Below are 22646 nucleotides of genomic sequence, written 5' to 3'. Positions count from 1 at the left end.
TGAGGGAATGATGCCAACCTCTATCCATCAAAAAGAAATGGATGAAGGTGACGGGAGGGCATGGGAGTTTGCATCATAATGTGAGGAATGCATGTTTCATGATACTATTATGATTAATCTATTTTTCATGTTGTCTAAGAATATGATCAGCCATAATGCAGCCAAGAACTCTGGGGGCCGGAAAAGAGAGATCCATATTGTCCAAGTCCTTTTAATCGTATATAAGGTTAAATAAGATCTTAGAACAGCATACGCTGTTCGATCTGGTCCAACCCGGAAGGTAGCTTAACTCCACATTCCCAAAAGGAAGAAGTTGAAACTGAATTTTTTTTTTTTTTTTAAAAAGCCAGTTCTCGCGAACAACTCCAGTACTCGCGATTATTTAAGATAGTCCATACTTCATTAGATACACCTGGAACAGACAACCAGCATTCACCAACACATGGCAGTCATTAACACTACAAACACTCCATCACCATATAGTTTGCATCCATAGCTAAGGTTCTCTCACTCTCTCAGGAAACTCTCTTGAGAGAAAGCGAGCATTATTGGCCAGATCAACAGCGAGGAATCGACACGCCGCAGGCAGCAACCGCTTTCCGGCTGTTGGGGGAGTTGATGTAGCCGCTCAAGTTTGGATTCTTCGCATACTGGCAGAAGCAGGGCTGCTGCGCCTTGAGCTCAGCACAGCAAGCAGAGGACGGCGGAGACGAGAACAGGATTGCACCGGCGCATGGGCTCAGCTCGGAGGGGTCGCACGTCGCCGCCGTGGTTGTTGGAGCCTGGTTGAGGAGGAGGCCGCAGAGCAAAACACACATGAAGAGGATGGATGCCTTCATCTTTCTTAGCAGCAGAAAGAGATGGCTAGTGGAGGATGGAAGAAGGGAGGAGGAGTGAAGCCTCCATTTATACCATTTGGAAAAGCCATAGGTGCGAGGTAATGGGTAACAAAACATGAATAATAGAGAGGTCATTGTGGAGGGTGAATTGGACTGAAGGATATCAAATTCGGTCACGAGATGGACATCTGTCAAGAGAAGCCGGGCTCAGTTAAAATTTAGGATAGTTATCTGCTGAGAAGTTGGTTGGATGTTTCTTGGCTTGGTTCTGATCCCACGACCGGGGTTTCCTAGTGGGACGGTGCAATAATAATAATGATCGCCGGGAAACATCGGGGAGTGCTGTGTGCATGGCGGGGTCTTGGGTTTGAAATCTTGAATCGATTGAGGCGTGGTTCGGGTCATGTCCTGCCATCTAAATCAATGCTGCTTGATGATGGCATGCGAACTTTCGGCTGGCGAGCAAAGCTACGAAGGGGAAAAAAAAATCTCATATGGAGGGCTCTCATTACAAAACTTCACAATTTCATATTAGAACGCGGTTATCAGCTGTTGGTTTTACTAACTACCCGTTCCCACCAAAGATGCAGAAGTACGAAAGCAATGCTAAAAGTGGCACAAGCCTACTAAAACTATAATAGTATGTTAAATTTACACCTGATCATGAGCTGAATTTAGACACAAAAATTATCAAATTTTAAAAATTAATTTAAAATTTGATTAAAAAAATAAATATAATTTAGACTCGAGATGTTACCTATGATGTGCTCCAATCGTCGCTCTAAATCTTGGAATGCATGCAAGCGGAAGGAAACAGATATTATCACTCTACTTGAATCCCAACTAGAAGGAATGGGCTCGAACTTGAGAGAGGTGGAGATGCACCCATGTAGTTCGCATTATTTAGAAGAGACCGGGCTTAAACAAATAATTGGATTTGTGAAACCTAATTTTTTTGACTGTGCCGGGTAAATGAATTAGCTCCTCAATCATCTAGAGCTCGAGAAAGTCATACTTTGAAAATAATATAATTTAGGAAGATGATTATGATCAAACAATAAGCATATACAATGATCTTTCTACATTACTTTTATCCATCTTTATGGAGCCTTGCTAACATGGCTTGGGGCTTGGTGGCCCTAGTGCGTGCCATTTGGTGCTGAAGGCACGATAAAGTGACACACGCTACTCCAGGGAAAGAGGGAAAGATGGGATGGCTAAATTTGTGAATGTGTGACACTTTGCTTCGTGTATCCATTAATGTAGGCTCGTAGAGTGGCCACCTTGCTTATTAAACGGGCGCACCAACCAAATCGTGTCGGCTACTACCTCAGAGTCAGCGACACCACTTGCAAGCGCGCTCATCTTCCAGAGCAATGATGGATGGTGAGATACACCACGATGGTTATGGTGGGCTACCAATGATGGCATGGCATCGTCACCTAATCCATCCCATGATCCAAGTGGTCGTTTGGTAATCTCCACCTTCCTCATTAACCTTCCGCCTATTTCGTCAAATGAATTCGTCAAAGGGCCAGTCATGCTAAAAAGTTAGCTCAAGGATATAAGTTTGATAAACACTTGGATTTCCTTGTCACCTATTCTTATGTTGCACTTGAGCTAGTCCAGCACTCCAAGTGCTGCAATATTTCAAATATTGCTGGGGTACGTAAATGAAACAGAGAAGTTCCTATTATTTGCATAACACATTTTCAAGCCTTATGTAACATAGTTTTCTTTAAGTTTCATTTGAACTAGTCTCAGCAATCCAAACGCACACCAAGTGCCAGGATTAGTTCTGATATTCCCTGGGTAAATTACCATAAGAATCCTACTGTTTACATAATATATTTTTTGGTGTAGCTCAAACATTGCCCAAATTTGTTTACTAAATGTTCCTATTGTTTGCATGACATAATTTCAGCTTCTTGGATAACACATTAACTGGGTGATGCAAAATACTACTGGGGATCATTATGAAACTCACGTTAATAGAAATGAGATATTTTTTTTAAAAAAAAAAAATCAACTTTGATATGACTTGTATAAGCTGAAATTAGGCAGAACGTTTTGAAACAGATACGGTAGATTATTGGTTCGTTTATCTATTGCTCCTTTTAATTACCGAAATGCTAAATCTACATGATCCTTTAGATGAAAAATGGGTGAAACAGATTGGTTCCCCCTTATTTTCCTCAAGAATTGATGCATACCTTTTATTCTGGGCGTTACTAGAACTTCATGAAGGCTTGGAGTTGAGAGTTTATGGCTTTTCATCCACATCGATTCAGAACTCTCCTTGTTACGAGGGGAAATGCAAGAACTAATCAATTGTATGTAGCAGAAAAATGTAATGATGCATTTATTAATTCTCACTTTTTTTGTTGCTTTATTAAAACTAGCCAACAACACTCTTCTTTGAAGTAATCTTTACACAGAAAAGAGATTTCAAAAAAGATGAACGGTAGATCAGTCCACTCGAAAATGTGAAATGAACTTTGAATGTTCATATCGATGTTTCTCAGCTGCCCATAAGATTAGACTATCACCACAAGTTCTCTATTTGCGTTGGTAAGCACCAGAGTTGACTACTAGAGCGGTCATCAGAACCACTCTTTAAGTCCAATTATAACTCTTTTGTACCTAGTCTTCTTCAACCTCAAAATAGTGAAAGCCGTTGCACATTCTTTCGAACCTTTAATGCTCAATCCGTTGCTTCTTCCTTCAAAACTACAGGGCTTTTGAAAGCTGTTGAAAACCATGCACATTGCATACGATTCTCCTATCAGAGTTTAATTGGAACAACCATGGAGAGTTCACAAGTTGATGATTAGCATGAATTGAAACTATATAGTAAATCTATCTCAATAAAAGCGAGTTAACGACAAACTCCATGATGGGAGGCTGGAAAGTAGAAAGGCTAATTCACATCCTTGGGCATAATTTCCGTTATTTTACTTTTCTTACTGTGAAATAGAGTCTTAAGAGCATGCAGAACGCGATCAAGGATGTTAGTCGGCTAAAAAAGATTCACTTCCAATAATGAAAAATTCTGGTAGTAACTTCATACTCCATCCAAGACACTAATAATCTTGTGAATAATGTTCTCCCATAACAAAATTGTTTGGGCAAACAATTTTGTATCTTTCATCAGTTTCCAGGGTCCAATTTAATTTCCTTTTGTCACGAAGTTTACCCTGTCCCGTTTTTTTTTTTTTTTTTTTTTTTTTTTTTTTGCTAAAGCGGGTAATTCATACAACACGGGTACGAATACACCCAATAGAGTCAGAAAACAAAAGGTCCCGAAGTGCTCCGGGCATCTCTCTCTCTCCATACCATAGGGTGTCTCCTGAGTGGCTCGCAACATATGCCGCCACCCAGTCGGCCGCCCCATTGGCCTCACGGTATACATGCATGGCTCGGAATGTAACACACTCCCTTGCCATCTCAAAAATGTCGAACAGTAAGGGATGGACCCCCCCATGGCTGCTTGGGCCCTTTCGGACCCAGCTGATCACAGTAGCCGAATCTCCCTCTAAAAGGATAGACCGCGCCTGAAGCACTCGCCGCGCATAGCACAAGCCCGTCCAAGCCGCCCGCAGCTCTGCCCCAGGTACCGAAGTGTCAAAAAGATGGCAGCCCCCCGCTGCCACTGCGCCAGCACTCGGCCCCCTGATGACGAATCCCGCCCCTCCTCTCCTACCTCCATCCAAAACTGAGCCGTCAAAGTTGACCTTGAGGAAGCTCGGGGGTGGGGGCTCCCAGGTAAAGAATACCCTATGTGGAGCAGCCGAAGCAGTGTGGGGGCCCCAGATGTCCCGAGCTGTCAAAGGTCTGTAGGCTAGGTCTACATGTGTGATCTCTGCTGCCTGTGCTCGAGCCCGCTCCATCACGAACCGCGGAGATAGCCTGCCCTCGCCAAAGATCCGGGCGTTCCTGGCTAACCATACCTGGTAAGCTGAACAGGACGCCTGAATAGCCAAGTTGCGCATCTGTGGAATACCAGCCCATCGCTGAACCGCCTCCAAAAACCAATCCCTCCGGCTCCAAACCTCCTCCGGAATCTCAGTCAGGCTCCACACACCTCGCGCCCGGTCACACTGGAAAAGCACATGATCCACCGACTCGTCCATCCCACAATCTGGGCATAGGGGGGAAAGACTCACTCCTCGTCCACTCAACACTGAGCACGTCGGCAGACGCTCCCAGGCCACCTTCCAGAGGAAAAGAGCGACCCTCGGATGTAGCCCAAACCTCCACACCCAGCCACAGTCCAAGCCTGGCACTGACATCCGCTGAATAGCTCGAGAGACATCACCGACCCCAACTCTTGCTCTACAAGTAGTGCTCCAAACCCTAACATCTGGGCCTGCGGATCCCGGAATGGGGAGCGTCCGAACCCGCTCCGCCAAATGCTCTCCAAACAACTGGCCAAGTCTGTCACCATCCCACTCCGCCGTCCCTGGCCTGAGAAGGTCAGAAACTCGAAGCCCCTCTACTCCCTCGCCACTAAACATCGTCGGCCATAATCTCAATGGGAGTGCATCCACCCACGGATCCTCAATCACATCAATGCTCCGTCCGTCGCCGACCAGCCATCTGGACTGTGCCAGGGCCATCGGCACATACCTCCCGATCTCTCGCCACATAAAGGAAAACCTCCGGCTGCCGACCGCCTGCACAGTGGCTCCGCGTCGACCATATCTAGCAGTCATGATCTGGCTCCAAAAACTATGTGGCTCGAGAACAAACTACCCTGTCCCGTTTGGGTGCCCTTTTTTGCCTTTTTTTTTTTTTCTTTTTTGACTAACTCTTCTGTACAAGCTAAGGCATTATTCTAAGTGTAAAAGCAGTGAGAAAATATAGGAGTTCTAACTTCTAAGTGACAAAGTAACTTAAACACATCAATGGCAGGTTAACAAGTAGCATTAGAATAAGTGTAATTCCCAGATGATAATGGTCTAGCAGCTAGATAAATATTCCATTCAAACTGTGATCTGTAACCTTCAGGAAATATATATGGAGGATATTTCATCTCAAAAATCAAAACCAACATGATTGTCAGGTATTTGCTAAGGTAAGGGAAAGTGAAGGCCTAGCTAGCGATGCTTGTTACACTTGCATAACTTTCTCTTGAAATTTATAGTGCAAATTCAAGAAAAAAAAACAGAAAATTCACCATAAATCTACCTAGTACATTAATTAAAGTCAATAATGTACACATGTTTTAATATGTCTAATCAAACTCATCTCCACTACACCCAATGAGGTTATTGGTCATCTGACGCAAATATCCTCCCAAAAATACTCAAACCAAACCTCACATATTATTATAGTTATAGCAAAAATGTAATAACTCAGAACCTCACTTAAAAAAACTAGCTCGAAGATATTACTTAGGATCCCTGATCCTATATAAATTCCTAGGATCTATCCGTTACATAGCCGAGATTGGATCTGTTCTAATACCATTTATCACAACTTAGAATCTCACTCAAAATCAAAAAAACTAACTGGTAGATGTTATTTAGGTTCATTAGTCTTATTTAAATATTTAGAATCTAACCATTGCATAGCTAATGTGAAAATAAATATACATACGCATGGATCCTCACAAAAAAGAAAAACTTTAATGAGGCAAAAATCAAGATTTTTCATACAAATTTAATTAGGACAAGAAAACCATATTTCTGCTTTCTCCAAATACGACTGTCCAGAATTCTCAAACTGAATGATTGATCTAAAGAGACCCAAAATTAATGATAATCTTTCTAAACTTAAATTTACTGATACACCTAAAACTCAGGCATATTAGTCTTTTTTTTGCTTTAATCCGAAATAAAGTAGCTTTCCAGAAACAAAAAACCTAACCTTGATGACATCTGGAATCTATCAACTTCGATGTCCCATAATAACAGCCCAAAACTCTCCATTCAAGAGACGTAATTGCAATTCTTATGTCCCAATAGGAAGAGAGCATGGATAATAGTCTAATCTCGCATGCTTGACCAATAACTTCGACAAAATTCTAGTAAGAACAATGATATTTTCTACAGGACTCAGTTTTAATCATCGATGACTACAGAAGCAGTACAAAATAGAGAAGATGCACTTAAGTAAAATATCAATAACAATGATACTTTCTTTCATGGTATCAACGACACGAACAGATTAATATACAATAGAACGCAAATAGGAGAACCATCGTCGGCGCTAGAGGATTCAAAAGCCATCAGCTGGATAGATTACTACCAGAAACATTTAAAAGCTCCCCCACCCAGAGGAGTTAGGGTTTTAATAACACGAAAGCGTTTGAAAAAGAGAGAACGGAGGTGGGGAGGGTTTAGGATTTCGGTGAGAAGCCACTAGAGCCGGATTTGAATTCGAGGTGAGAAGCGGTCGGCGTGGATTCATTTGATTCGAAGGGAATGCGAGGGAAAGGAGACGTGTTTCCCAATTGTCTGGTCCACGTGGGCCAACTTCTTCCCCTTGTCTACGTACGGGTTCACCTGTTTCCTCGGCTTTGGCATCTCCTCCCTGGTGGGCAACGAGCTCGGAGCCAACCGCTCGGCCTGCGCCCGTGCCTCGGCCGCCGTGCCCTTGGCGCTCTCGGCCGTGATGGGCTTCGCGGCGAGGAGGTTCTCGACGGGGCGGACGTTCACGGACGACGGGAAGATACTCCGACTGATGGCGGCGACCCTGCCGATCGTGGGGTTGCGCAAGCTCGGGATCTGCCCGCGGACGGTGGCTGCGGGGGAGCGCGCGGCCGGGCCCAAGCGAACCACGTCGATTCTGCCTTTTTAACGGCTTGTCCGATGACGTTGGAGATGAGATGATGAGCCCCGGACGGCGGTGGATGACCTGGCAGAGTTCGCAGCTCTGGACGCCGGCCTCGTGGAGGACGGTGAGGAAGGGAGTGAGGACTTTGTGGATTCTCAACCAGCTGAAATCAAATTAAAAATTGTTTCTAATGACAAAATAATGAATCTATTTTCACTACAAGAATCTCTGGTAGCGAGTTTAAGGGAATTATTTCAAAATTTCTAAATGAAACTTTGATTATTGAAGGAAATCTAGAGTAAGCCTCAAGAGAACGTGCAAGGCATGTTAATCCATCATCTATCATACTCCAAACCCATCTCCAGAGGTAGATCATATGACATGGCTGCATAACTCCTAAGGCAGTGCCTTAAAGGTCATTAGAGATCATGCAAGATCCATAAAATGAACAAAATTCATAGCACCAAAAATCTAAATTAATATATAATTGTCTTAATATATCCAACTATGTAAATTCACCATGATCAAATAATCAAACTTAATTAATTTAAAAACTTTCAAATGTTCATTTTGGCACTAGAAAATAAACTAGCTAATTAATGATTTCATTGCTCGAACTTTGCATCCAATCCAATCGAGACTAAGCATCTTGAGACATGGAAAAAAAAGCGATTGAGCTTTATAGCCCAATAAAAATTTCCACACACCAACACTATTAGTATAATAATAAATAAAAAATTATCAAATAACTATTATTTATATAAATTGCATGCCATAAAATACCAGAATTATAAAACGTGCATAGAAAAAACAGATCTTTTGTGCAATAAATCACATCTAATAAATATCTTAGATTAGTATATATTGGATCCGATAACATTTAGATTCTTAACTTTGGACAACCACAACCATGATTCCGATCTTTGGCGGGACATCAACAGTATCACATTTTCAATCTGTGGTGGGGCATCAACAACTACTAGGTTTCTAGCCCATGATAGGGCATCAATAATGTAGCTAGTTCAGAGTACCACTACCCACCATTTAGATGTAAAATTCATTTGCATGCTTGTTAAGTAAATATAATTTAAGGCCATATTTTTTTTTTCAAAATTTGATGTACGCAAGTACCATAGTCGACGCAAACCAAAATCAGTAATAAATGATACATAAATTCACAAAGAACCATATATATAGTTAACATATAAGTGTACAATGAGCAATTATCATATACCACGCAAAGCAAAATGACTAATGCAAAAAATTAGCTTATGGATATTGGTGATTAATGTTTGAAAATTCTTATCTTTATTGGTGATAGACTCAACTTAGCATGTACCAACCTTTAACTCGATTTAAGAACAAGAGTGCATGATCCCCAGCCCAAGGCCTTCTTGCACAGATGGTTGCTCCCCTATGCAATTAAATCCAAACATCAAAATCCTAAAATGGAAAAATGATAGCCCGGTATCCTCTTCTGGGTCACCAAAGGGTTCATTGAGTGGAAACTTGGGACCATCCACCAGGTCCCCTTGGCTAGTTAGAGAGAGAGAGAGAGAGAGAGAGAGAGAGAGAGAGAGAGAAGAGCGGGTAGAGAGGAGAGATGGATGCAAGGGTGGTGTCCCATAGCGGCGATAGCCGGATAACGACATCCCATGGTGGTGAGAGTTCACGACAGTAATCGACGACGATGGTCGGCTTGCAAGATAGGAACAACATAAAAGAAAACATAGGTGGCAGCCATTTTGCTTAGACTTTGTCACAATTTAGGATTTCACCCAAAATGGTTAGCCGAAAGATATTATTTGGATTCCTTGATCCTGTATAAGTACCTAAAATCTACCAAACGAATAACCGATGTGGGACTAAATATACGCCCTGCACGAGTCCTCACATATTTTCTCCGTTTAAGCTTTGACGTTCTCGTCAGGCTAAAGGTTTAAATCCATTTAAATCTAATCACAAACACTATGATCGGTCCATAGTCAGCCCCTATGGATCTGTGTTGTTGTATCTTTTAGTCTATATAGGTTATGGGCTGGATTCGCTCGGATACCATTTGTCACAACTCAGGATATTATCCAAAATAGCTAGCCAAAAGGTATTATTTGAGTTTTTTGGTACTGTATAAGTACCCAAAATCTATCCAGCGAATAACTAATATGAGACTAAATACATGTCCACATAAGTTCTCACACAGAGGTTCCTTGCTGGAAACCTTTCGATAAATGGACTTTTGTGCTGGTTGATCTCCTGCCTTTTTTTCCAGTTTCGGCCGACCTCATCATACCTTAGTGTCAACCGACTTTGGCGTATCTCGATCTCGGCTAACTTCAACACACCTCTGATGGTGACCGATCTTAATCCAGATCCTCACATCAGCAAGTTACATCCAAAGATCTACAAAATTAAAACTTCAAGGTCTTATGACTTCTGGAATATAGGTTGCCGCTAACTATAAGCCAACTTTTTTTTTTTTTGTACAAGCATGGCTTTTTGTACTTATCATGGCTGATCAGCCAACTTGTTAATCCTATCTTTTTAGAAATTTATTTTAGCTGTTAATCGTTAAAATCATTCTTTTGAAAAAAGAATAGATCTTAATTTCATTTCGTTTTGGCTATGGCACTCAAATCCTGGTGTAATAGTCCTTGAGCCACTTAAAGAAAGAAACTGTCCTACCAGCACAGCGTGGCACCCATGGAAAGAGATATGGAAGCGATTAAGGGGCGAAACATAAAAAACGGAGCCCTGCAAGGCTTTTGATTTGTGTACACCTCTGTCCGCTGTGCTTTACCATACACCCGATGATAATACTAGAAAACCCAATAAAACACGGAAATCTTCCCTTCTGCACCGTCCGACCCACTCGGTCCCCTCCGCTTCCAGACTCCAGACTCCAGACTCCAGACTCCAGACTCCAGTATCATATGGGTAGAAAAAGAAAACTTTTAATTTTGCCCATATTTCCACTAATATCTAGTTAAAAAAAAACTAAAAATCAAAAACTCTTTCTATCAATGGAGTCTTCAATTTCATGATTAAAATAAAATAAAATAAAATAAAATTGTATGTGGTATTTTTTTATTTCTAAAATATATTTTTTACCGCTGTATTCTACATAGTTAAGTAGTACACACCAAACAAATTAATTATCTAACAAGTCAATACATATATTTAGATCAATCGATATATAGTTTCTAAAATATAGTGCCACCAGTACACATTATACGGTTAGATGATACATATTTAGTAAATGAGTCATTTGGAACCCAATACACACTTACAAGCAAATTAATGCATAGTTTGCAGAATATCATTTTCACCAAAACATACTCTATGGCTGGTGATACACATTCGTCGACTTTTTGATACGTATTACAAGCTTATTTGATATATTCAGTAATGATTTAATACATACATTCAGGTAAATCGATACACAGCTTTTAGAATATACTTTTTATCAATACATACTACATAATTAGATGATACACACCAACAAATTAGTCATTTAGCAAGCTAATATATACCTTTAGATAAATTAATATATAAGTTTTTAGAACATAGTGTTCATCAGTACTAGTACAAAGTTTTCTAGCTTTGTCTTATATAATAAATTATATACATACCATTCCTTAGATTTTGTGAATTTTTATGTACAAATATTAGAAAAGAGAGGGAAATTTGGAGGAGGAGAAAGAAATTTGGAAGGAAAAAAAAGATTTCATGATAGGAATAGGATAGATGGTTTGATAGGAAAGAGAGTAGATGAAAATATTTGATGAGGAGGAAAAAGGATATGGATAGAATTTCTTTATATATAATTTTTTTTTTTGACGCATGCAGTTTTTTTTTTAGTTATTAGATTGATAGGCTCCATTAATAAAAGTAGCACTCTTCTTATTTGATTTTTATTTTTTTAAATAGGCATCAGAAAAAATATAATAAAATAAAAAAAATTATTTAATATAAATATTCTATAATGTCAGCCTAATTGTTTTTTGTTTCGGCCGCTTTGTTTTTTAATTACTCAATCATTCAAACGGACAATAGTTAGCTCCCAATACATGTCAAAATCGTCAGCGCCGGTCAAAAAGGTGGCAGTAAACGAGAAAAGAGTAAAAAAAGCAAGAGCAGCGGCAGAGACGTTAGATGAACGAAACAAAGGGAAAGTAGGGCTCGCTGGAGAGTAGAGAGGTAGACTGGAATATAAGATTTCCAAGAAGCGAGTAAGGTATAAGGGGATCTCATAATCTCAGCGGGGAACAGTAGTGGTGATGGGGATCTCCATTCCGGTGGTGGTCGTGATCTTGTTCCTCGACCTCTTCGCCTTTGTCCTCGCCGTGGGAGCAGAGATGAGAAGGAGCACGGTGAGTTCTCTCACTCCCTTTTCCCCTTCTTCTATCTCCCTTGCCCTTTGTTTCCAACTTTTTCTTCCTTAATTCTCTTATTATAAAGGGGAGGGTGGTGCCAGACGAGTATGATGAGCGGACGTACTGCCAGTACGACTCGGACGCGTCGACGGCGTACGGGATGGGGGCGTTCGGGATGCTGCTGGTGAGCCAGGCGGTGGTGAGCGCCGTCACCCGCTGCCTCTTCTTCGGCCGGGGGCTCACTGCCGGTGGGCCTAGGGCCTGCGCCGTTGCTTCCTTCGCGCTCTCCTGGTAAGTTCGGTCACTTCGATTTATTGCTAAGTGATCACATTACCGTTTAGATTTTCCATCGCCTTTCTTGATTACTTGCTGTCACCGGGAGATGGAGACAAGCATTGGAGACATCGGACGGTGGCTAATTATTCTATACCTTCTCTTCCTCCATTAATCTACTTTTGATTGATTTTTCTAATTGAAGAAGACTCCGAGTCTACTCACAAGCACACTTGGGAATGCTTAACAAAAAGGTGTCTTCGTCGTAGATCTTGCCAGTGGATTCTTTGCCTCGTAGTCGTTTAATTTATTTTAACGAAAAAAGGGGAAATAACGTAGTTTTCAAGATTGTTATCTTCGTGAATTGTGCATGATTTTCAAAATCAATTGACACAAACTATTTCACTCGGAATATCTCTACAATATGAGTTGGGGAAAGCTGGGTATATAACTGTTCTAGCACGTTATTAGGATGCTCTGGACAAAGGCGACTTGGTTGCATCTGATTATTATGATTCCAGATCACAAACGTTTGTTCCTTGCATAGATGAATAAAATATGGCAAGATCAATGACATGACAGGAAAAAGGACTTGACTTTTAGGATTAGCAGTATCTCTTAATCGCTTCTCGCGGCAGTCACAGTCTAAGAGTCGGATCCTTCCTCTCTTGTATAAATCAATTTATACAAGATCCATATTTACGGAGTTGGAGTTCAAGACCTTAGGTAAGATAAATCAAAGTTGCAACAATAATTATGGAAAAGCTTGATATAATATTTGAGAGAGCCCTATATAGGAATGCTTAGTGAGAGATCATTCATGAAGCTGATCCAAATAGTTGGACAAAGGTCTGATGGTTGTAGTTATAATTATGGCTTGGCTGGTTTCATACATGTATTTTTAAATTTGAGGTCTACATCTTATTTAAATATTCTGACTACATAGGAACTTTGAAATGGGAAAAATCCAATCATCATTCAAGCTTTTTCCTTGTCAACTATGGGAGCTGAGTTGAGAAGCTTCCATGAAATTTCGGACAGATTTTATAATTTGGTGTCAAAATAAGCCCATTTCTGAAGATAATTATCAGATATTATGAAATATCAGCTTTCACAAAGTGTAAGAAGTGAATCCTCAACCTAATTGAAAGGAAAATCGTACTAGAAATAATGAAGGTGGAAGATTTTTATTTAATGAAAAAGTTAATAATCTGAAGAATACATTTCTCAAAATTTATGCATAACATCCTGAAAGAATCCTCATACTTTCTCCAGAGGGTGGGATTCTTTTCTAGTACTTCTCTAGAAAGGAAGAATGACAACTTAACTAGGCTTCAAGAAAATTAAAAATTGGGATGCAACACTAAAGGTTAACTGACATGAATGAATGAACCTTAGCTTACCTATATGCTCTCTCTCTCTCAAATATTGACAACCTTTGGAGGTAGATATTGCTAAATTGTTTTGTTAACTCACTTATCGAAATCCGCTTATGTGCATGTCTCCCGTAAAAGGAATAAATATGGTTTCTGATTTAAGTTTGCTTCAAGGCCAGCTGAACCAGACCAAACCGTCTGGTTTGGCCCGTACTACGCCGATCCAGGTGGGTGGGGGGGGGGGGATTGGGTCGGTTTGCCTATTGAATTTGGGGCCGGTTTCGAACTGGTCGGAAAGGACTGGAACCGGTCGGAACTGGTCGCGAATCGGCCAAAATCGTTTGGAACTGGCCGGTTCCAATTGAAATCAGTGTGAACCAGATGGTTCGCACCAATTCGGGCTGGTTCGAAACCGGCCCCCCTCCACGTTTCCTTTTTTTTTGTCAAAATGAGGTGCTGGGAAGGCCTGAGAAGTTTTGGGAAGGCCAGAAAGTTTCTCAGGTCTTCCCAACGTTCATTGTGTTTTGAACTTCTCCCCTCCCCCCCCACCACGGCGAAAATCATACCGCTCGTGCAGGTCATCATTGATAATGGACCACAATAAAAGGCTGCTGGGGAGATCTTGATGGAGCAGCGACTATATATTTTTTGGACCCGATGTGCTGCACATTATATCAGATAGTGGATATTTATAGGATGCAACAGACAGTTGAGACAGCCTAAACCATCACCAGATATATTTATAACCATGCATGTGCCCCATCATTAATGAGGAGGTATGCAGGGAGAGAGATCTAGAGACTAGGAGTGACATGGTTTGCTACCAAGTATGTTGTATTTGATAGCTTTCTTGAGAGGAAAGCAACCCTACATCTGATATTTGTCAGCTCCGAGTGGTAGAAATGTATATTTGCGAGGGTTGGCACTAGAGAGAGCACTGTCGAGGACTTGGTGATGAGGCAAAATTCTGGCAGCATGCCGAGAAGATGTGAATGCTATCAAATCATTGTACGAAGTGCTTCAGGCCGTAGACAACGAAAGATACCCCTAGATGGGCTTGTTGTATTGTATGATAGAGAGGGTAAAGATTCAGATCAAGTAGGCAGATTCAACGATGCCTAAGAGTACATCGACATCATTGAGCAGCGGTGGGACTACCCGATGGGTAGGGACTTGCATCTGTAAAGTAAGTAGAATATTAAAAATTAGACTGCTCCTATACTTGTATAATTTTACTAAGATAATAAGGAACTCTATCTACAACATATTATTTGAACTCGAGGTTTCAGTTCTTTTGGTCGCTTTGTGTAATGTGATTTATGACATGGAGTCTGAGCCAAAAGTTGTGATCCTATGTTTGGAAAAGGTAAGTTAATTTAAGTGACATGTGTAAGTTAATTGATATCTTCAATTATTAATATATTACAATACTATTTTTTTTATAGACCAAAATATTTAGAGAGGGCACTAAGGGCTTTAGAGTCTCAGCAACTGTCGTAAGAAAAGTATGAATCCAGGTATATTACATATTAAAAGGACATTTACTTGGCGTTAGTGGTTATTAATATGATACTATCTATGTAATTTTCTTCAATATTTGTGCAGTTGAATGGTGGATTTATTTTGGTTTGTCTGTGAAAAATCTTAAGTGACTAGCCACTGGTCCTCCTTCGCTCTTATTCATAACAAGCAGAGGGCATGAAGAGTAAGCAGGCAGAGAGGAGCACGAAGGGTAAGCAGGCAGAGAGGAGCACGAAGGGTAAGCAGGTAGAGAGTGGCACGAAAGATAAGCATGCAGCTATTTAGTAAAAAAAAAAAAAAAGGCACTTGCAATCCCCATGGAGAGTGTGGGGGAGGAGCTAGTTCACTCAGATTTAGAGATCAGGAGCAGCAATTCTGGTGGTCATAGATCTGCTGACTAGAGAGAAAGTGGAGGATATGAGACTACTGTTTATGAGACAGCTGCAGAGTAGTCTTCAATTTACCTGAGTTTCAATTTATGCATACTACACAAGATAGAGACCACAGTGCACGATCCGGTAGATACCTCGAGGATACGATTGTATATAGAAAACGAGCTTCTCAAGGCCATTCAAGAGGACATAATGCAGCTGTAGATGACCTTGCACATGGAGTAGAATTCATAAATGTATCAGATTTTAAGTCGTATATTGTATCCTATTATTCGTAGCCATAGACAACCTATGAGTCATGCGGATACAGATATGAATATGGTGCCTCTAAGACATCGTCTTCCGATGGCTACCATCTTACGCGGCCTAGAGCATCTTACGGGTTGAATTTTGTTGCCGACTTAATCGGATAGGCCTCTTCACAGATGTATTATGAGCCATAGTATATCTCAGAGCCAGAGCTTCAGCGAGAGGTCCGAGAGTGCTTATAATCCAGAGCACATTTTTTATGTAATTAACATACAAGACTACAAAGCTGTTTGGTTACAGGGGTGGGTAGATGTGCCTCCGGACTATGTTAATGATCCGAATATTTACGAGAGGCATCGCCACGTGATAGAATTTTAGATATCGGTATGCACGTTGTACTTTAAATATATATAATTGATTGTATTATTTTATATTTTTCATCTCACTAGTTGATTTTAAGATATTTCATTTTGCTTTTTGTAGCATCCAACATTTCACTAATCATTTTATGTTTTGTATCACTTTAAAACAATAAGATACATCATTTAGATTAAATCGAAATAATAGAAACATAAAAAAATATAAAAAATTAAATTATACTTAAAATTATTGAAAAAGATGAAAAGATTGATTATCAATTAATTAAACTTGAAAAACTTAAAAAAATGAACTGGCATGCCCAAGTGTACTGTGTGTCGGTACGATACCGAATCGGTACTGTACTGACCCACTTGCCGACTGGTATGGGTCCTAGTACCGGTTCGCCGGACCTTGGTTTGCTTTGTGTCTCGCTTAATGTAAATGTATGAGAATAAAGGCATGTCAAAAATGCCTCTCACTGAAGCATGAAGTGCGACAAGTCTCAAAAAGTTTGCATTTATACAACATGACTGATCTGGAATGATGCATTGTCTAAATATGACAATAACAATTGTTTGGTATTGAGCTTTATGCTTAATCATCTAATAGATCTTGCAAATCATTATGTTGATTTTCCATCAACTTGAATTGATACAAGGTGTTTTTTCCCCTACTTATGGTTGCACTTATTCCAACAATCTATAAAATGGTGACGTGTAAATGTAATAACAAGGTCATTTTCTGTTGAATTGCTTCTTTTGTTTCCTCTTTTATTGTTGTCTTTGCCTTTCCTTTGTGAAGCCCTCGTGCATAGAATAGTATTCACATCTTTTATGTTCAAGACTAAAAGAGCCTCGGAATGTTAGTCTTGGCTTTTTCATGGCTAAGAGGCACTCTAGTAGTAAACTGGATTGGTAATGCATCTTGATGATTTTGATTTTCCATAGTCTTGTCCTTTAACTTAAGATTCTGGTCATCTGTCTTTGAGTATGAATCAGTTGCTTAAAGAGACAAAGACATAATCTATTTATAGTTGAAGTGGTTTAAGATTCCTTGAGAAGTACCAGGCAGGCTAGCTGGCTGCACTTTCATAAGGACATATGTTCATCTTAATAGTGCGCAAGTTCTGGCTGGTTCACCTCCATGATATGATAGGCCAGCTTGGTCTGCTGGTGTGCATGCCAAAGGGTGCTATTTATAAGGAGATCCTTGTGATCCTTTTTCATGTTTGTGACACATTAAAACGTCTCGAAATTATTTAGTTCATGGGTTTATTGAAGAAAATATACAAACTAATGGAAGACTCATAGTTCATGGATTCTCTAAAATTTAATACAACTAAAACAAGTCTACATAGAGTACTGAGATCTGAAATTTATACAAGGTCATGCTTTAGACATACAAGATTCATGATTGGTCTTGTTTATGTTTGAACTTGCATATAAAACTATCTTAACGATGGAGTAAATGTTGATTCTCACAAAAGATCAAGGAGGCAGAGCTCCTAAAAAGATAATGAGATCTTATTTTTCTGGCACATAATGAGATCTTTTAAGAGTCATCTGAACAAAGTTTTAGTATACTTGATAAAACACACTGGGTATACTTGATAAATCATAATTTAGTCATACTCATTAAATATATTTATTTTTATATAGATCCATTTATGGGGTAACGTTGATGTGGATTTAGGAAGTTTTAAAAAATTGATTTAGTTATAGTTGTTTAGCACTAGCTATTGGCATAAGCAGTAGGATTGCTTGAATTATCCATTTTTGGGGATTGAATTGGTGACAAATTCCAAGAGATGGTTGAGGGTGCATTGCTGAAAGTAAAATGTTCCTGCAACGAAGCATCTCGTGCCATGGACCTTGTGTTGAGCTGATCTTTGTAGTAATAAGTTCTTAGATCCTATGGTTTTGGTACAAACTTCTACTTCTTGCTTCTTAATGCGATACTTTTCCAGATCATGGTTACCCTGTAAATGTCTCCTTTTTCCAATAAAATTAGTTTTCTTGAGATAAAAGAAAACGCCAAACTGAATGACAGATATGCAATAAGTAACACTTTGAAGATTTGGCTAAGTTATTTTGCCATCTATATGTTTAGTCGGCTTACCAAATAATATTCTATTCAAAATTTCTAGAATTCATTTTATGGGTCGGATGCAACCACATTTATTTCTTTCTGTTGTTTTAATTTGCTTATTTTGTGGTGAGCATATTTTAGTGTTTCCCACATTAAATCCCCAGCTGTTGAAGCTGTACGTTATCTTTATTACTTAAGCGGTTAAGCCTACTAGCCTACTAGGTCTTGATGACTTTGAGGATTAAGAGCTCTTTCAACTCTGAATGGGATATGCCTGCTGTATTGTTGCTTGCCTGCAGCATCATTAGCTTTTTCAGTCTATTCTATATCTGTTTATGATGTAAAAATAACAAAATAAGTCTTGCAACATCAGACAAACTTGATGACGTTGATTAAAATTTACAAAATGCATGCATTAACCATATCTTCAGGGATATATGTATTTTTAACCTGTTCTCTGATCATTTTGCTAACTAACCAGAACCAACTTTTAGAAAGAAGATTGCGATATCTATTAGTGTATTGAAAAATTTATCAGAAAAATAGTATAAGGACATTTCGATTTCTGATTAAATTAATGAATTTTGATATATTTTCATCTGACAAGCCATTCACAAGAGTGTATACCTATTAGTATGGTAGTTAACTGTGTAATGTATCTGTTCTTAGGATGTATATTCTCATATTATCTCTTTTTTGTGCTAGCAGCTAGCCTTGGTAGTCAGATGCTAATCTATGAATACTGAAATTGGCCTAGCATTTTCCAAATGATTGAGATTTCTCTTTTTTGTTATACATATGCCATATCAAATTAGTAATGAGATTCTAAAATGCAAGGTTTACAAAACCGGTACCATGACTTGTACCGATTAGATACCGGGCTGGTACGATATGGTATTATATCCTGCCAACATAGTATACATGCCGGTGCTAATTAGGTGCCGGTGAGCGGAGACGAGCAAGCGAGAGAGAAGAAAAGGTGGAGAGAGAAGGGGAGGTGGATTGAGGGCCAAAGATCATCTATCAGGCTTGAAGATTGTCGATCAAGGGTTGGAGGTCGTCGATTGGGTGCCGGAGGTCATCCATCGGGTGCCGGAGGTTGTCGATCGGGACTGGTGGTTGTCGATTGAGGTCGAGGTCGTCAATTAAAGGTCGGAGCTTGTTAATTTAGGGTTGGAGCTTGTTAATTGGGGGTCGAAACTCATCAATCGGTTCAAAGCTTGTCGATTAGGACTCGAAGGTTATGGATCAAGGTCGGGCTAGAGATCATCAATCGGGGCTGGCGCCATAAGCTAGGTCTCCCATGGCATCGTCATCAAAAGATGAGGGGATTTGGAGGGAGGGAGGGAGGGAGAGAGAGAGAGAGAGAGAGAGAGAGATTGAATGTGGGGAGTCTGGAGTTTTGTAAAAAGGCCCAATTCGGCCCAGACGAGCCCGGTTAGAATCATCTGAAACCAGGTGGAATTGGTCGGTTTAGCTTTAGTTTGGACTAGATCTAACCAACTCTAACCCTTTTTCGTTTTGGGTGGCTCTGGTTTCTAACTGGTTCGGTTCGATATGCCCGTTTGAGATGGTTCGGTGGACACTGCTGAAAGGGCATTTTATCAATTAGTTCTTGTCCTAGAAATACCATTTGTGTGACAGTGATCCCAAACTAGTATGGCGGATGGCATCCTACCCTACTCGTGGTAGTTTTGATTCAAATCCTATAGGGGACCTTGGCATGTTGCCGAGAAAGATGCACGATGATCAAAAATAAAATGAACACAAATGCTGAAAACTGACTGAGAGACCTTGCATAGGGGAAATATCTGTAATGACTGTTATAAACAGTAGGAACTGCAACATGAAAATTCCATTCAGTGATGTGACCCGTGACACCCAAAATAGATCAATTTATTATGTTTGTTCCGATCTCCAGGTTGAGTTTTGCGGTGGCGGAAGCATGCCTGTTGGCAGGGTCAGCTAGGAATGCATACCACACGAAGTATCTGGGCTACTACGCGAAGCGAGACTTGTCATCATGTGCAGCATTGCGGAAAGGGGTCTTTGCAGCGGCAGCTGCATTGATTCTGGTTTCCATGGTGGCGTCGCTCTTATTTTATTGGAGCTACTCGAAGGCTGACACTGGAGGATGGGTGAGGCACCAAAATGAGGGTGGCGTGGGAATGGCAGAGTATGGTCCAGATAAAGGTGAGGCTGGAGTGCCCAAGACTTAAAGAGGTTCTGGTTGTATAATTCTGTTTTCTTATAACGATATGAGAGTTTCTTTTGCTGTTAAGATTATGAAGTTAATGCTGGTAAAACAGCAACCAGGGGGACAACCCTGGAAAAAGTCTCATACAGTAATATATCTTTCTGAGGATCATGTTGTTCTTATGAAAGAACGATAGCGGTTGGCCACTACTAATTTCATCTGGGGTCCTGTCTTGCCAGTTTTATGTGAATTCCATCCATCTTAATGAGTGGATTAGCATCATAATTAAAGGTTGTGCCATGCGATCAAGTTTGCTGCTTGTGACTCTTGACATAATTCAGTGTCATTTTTTGACTCGACCTTCAGGTCATCCGCACTTCTTACATGTGGGTGGAAACAAGCATGAATACTGGCACTGGTTTTAAGATTATTGTAATTGGGATGATGAGCGTCTGTCATCGTCAATACTGCTGTAGGCAATCCACATCATAAAATGGTTTAAATCCCCAGGTTGGAACCCCTTTCAGCCAACAGCATTTGATCCAAATATCTTTACGGGGCATTAGCTAATTAAGTAGGGGGAACTTGGGAAATTTGTACCTCCCACAAAAATATAAGTGCTCATGCTATTTTTGACTTCCCAGTTGAGTCTATCTTGCGGCTTCAGCAGAATGTCCTAAAAATAATCCTCCAATTCTGTAGAACCTGTCCTAGCCGGCATACACCGTCAGACAAATCATTTAAACCGACAAAGAGTTAGGGTCACTGAATACATCAGTATCATGGCTAAGGCCTGCGCTCTAAAATCAACATATGAATGCCCAAATCTCCAGGTTCCCTTCGTTGAGTAATATCCGCCAAGAGAATGTAAGAATCTTCCTCCAATAGGGTCATGTCATCAAAATAAATTCCATGTTTATTAATCGAGCGATGAATTTGAACCAAGCATAAGCTGCGCTCTATATCATGGAAAGTGAGATGGCTTCAGATGTCAGCATTCAACGGCCACATCAGGCATTTCTTATATATATATATATATATATATATATATATATATATATATATATATATATATATATATATATATATATATATATATATAAGAGAGATGAAATCAGGCAAAGCTGAGAATTCCTCCTATCTGCGAGAAAACTTGTTTCTTTTGTAGAGCAGTAACGAATCAACTATCATGCATGATGAGTCCAGTAAAAACCAATAGAAACTATTGCTAATTATAGAAACTATTGTACCATAAGAAAACGATAGAATCTGACAGTCGCCATATAGACTGTTGCTAATACCCAATTTCTTGAATAAAGCCTGGGGCCTTCTTAGGGTCATACATTTTTCTCCACACAAGTCTACTGAAATGGGAGCAAGCATCTCATGGTAAAGATGATAATTACGAATTGAATCACAGTCCATCCCTTCTCCAAATGCAAGAAAACTGAAATTTTTTCGAGACTAGTGCCTCAGTCCAGGTTGGTAGGAGATGCTCTCCGAACAATATATTTGTTCTTGTCCCCATGGTCCTGCTGGTCCACATGTAACGGCGCGTTCAGTATCTTACTAGCAAGTCTCAGCCATACCACCGGGGTATTTTGATGGCCGTCAGTGCCTGCGCTGTCCAGAAGAACTCTGACTTCTCGTTTAATAATAACTCATCTCCCCTTCAAGCTTATCCGTTGAAATCGATGGCATCAGTGCGAGAGTCCCCTTGACTCACCTGACGGGCGACCTTGGCTCCTGACGACTAACGTGGGCAATATTTTACTGCATGGCTTTGACTGCATCTGATAACGGATGGGAATCATGGACTCGCATCCATTCTCATGCCTTCATAAGGAACACCAACAAGTTTCACGAGGGTTGAACATGATTCCTCTCACACTTCTAACGAACGGCGTCGTGCACCTCATATAGGCCCATTTTTTAGAGGCGAAACAGGATGCGAACTCGCCGCAACGGTGCTTGTTGCGCATGGGTTCTCACACAATTGGGGTTCACGTTTCGGGTACATGCGTAAAGCTCACCAATGTGAACCTATATTGAGGTCTTCTTATCTGGTAACGCTCGACATAACCAGATAGATCTGTCAACGGTGCTACTTTCCATGGCCTTCCCCGCAAACAATGTGAAACGATGATATCAAAAACCATAAATAATAAAAACAAAAAAGAGTAAAAAGAAATACAAGC

At 40.2% G+C, this 22646-nt stretch overlaps 2 protein-coding genes across 2 annotated transcripts; one reads left to right on the top strand and one right to left on the bottom strand.

Moving 5' to 3' along the window:
* Window positions 1-313: 313 nt before the first annotated feature.
* Window positions 314-897, bottom strand: LOC113463635 (non-specific lipid-transfer protein 2-like). The gene has a single exon (XM_026809963.2). It carries the CDS (start codon window positions 837-839, stop codon window positions 558-560), a length of 282 nt encoding a protein of 93 aa, XP_026665764.1. The 5' UTR covers window positions 840-897; the 3' UTR covers window positions 314-557.
* A 10859-nt stretch (window positions 898-11756) lies between these two features.
* LOC103720955 lies at window positions 11757-20733 on the top strand. Its single transcript, XM_008810936.4, has 3 exons — window positions 11757-11989; window positions 12078-12283; window positions 20173-20733. Exons 1-3 carry the CDS (start codon window positions 11897-11899, stop codon window positions 20468-20470), a joined length of 597 nt encoding a protein of 198 aa, XP_008809158.1. The 5' UTR covers window positions 11757-11896; the 3' UTR covers window positions 20471-20733.
* Window positions 20734-22646: the final 1913 nt, after the last annotated feature.

Source organism: Phoenix dactylifera, chromosome 8 (assembly GCF_009389715.1).
Source record: "Phoenix dactylifera cultivar Barhee BC4 chromosome 8, palm_55x_up_171113_PBpolish2nd_filt_p, whole genome shotgun sequence".
Classification (NCBI taxonomy): Eukaryota; Viridiplantae; Streptophyta; class Magnoliopsida; order Arecales; family Arecaceae; genus Phoenix; species Phoenix dactylifera.
The sequence above is the reverse complement of the archived record's forward strand: the minus strand, read 5'-3'. Positions and strand labels throughout refer to the sequence as shown.

Excerpts from the sequence above, each read along its gene's own strand:
- LOC103720955 (XM_008810936.4), top strand. The coding sequence starts at position 11,897 with ATGGGGATCTCCATTCCGGTGGTGGTCGTGATCTTGTTCCTCGACCTC. Across the intron at positions 11,990-12,077 it reads CAGAGATGAGAAGGAGCACG|GGGAGGGTGGTGCCAGACGA; the intron begins GTGAGTTCTCTC and ends CTTATTATAAAG. Across the intron at positions 12,284-20,172 it reads GCTTCCTTCGCGCTCTCCTG|GTTGAGTTTTGCGGTGGCGG; the intron begins GTAAGTTCGGTC and ends TCCGATCTCCAG.
- LOC113463635 (XM_026809963.2), bottom strand. The coding sequence starts at position 839 with ATGAAGGCATCCATCCTCTTCATGTGTGTTTTGCTCTGCGGCCTCCTC.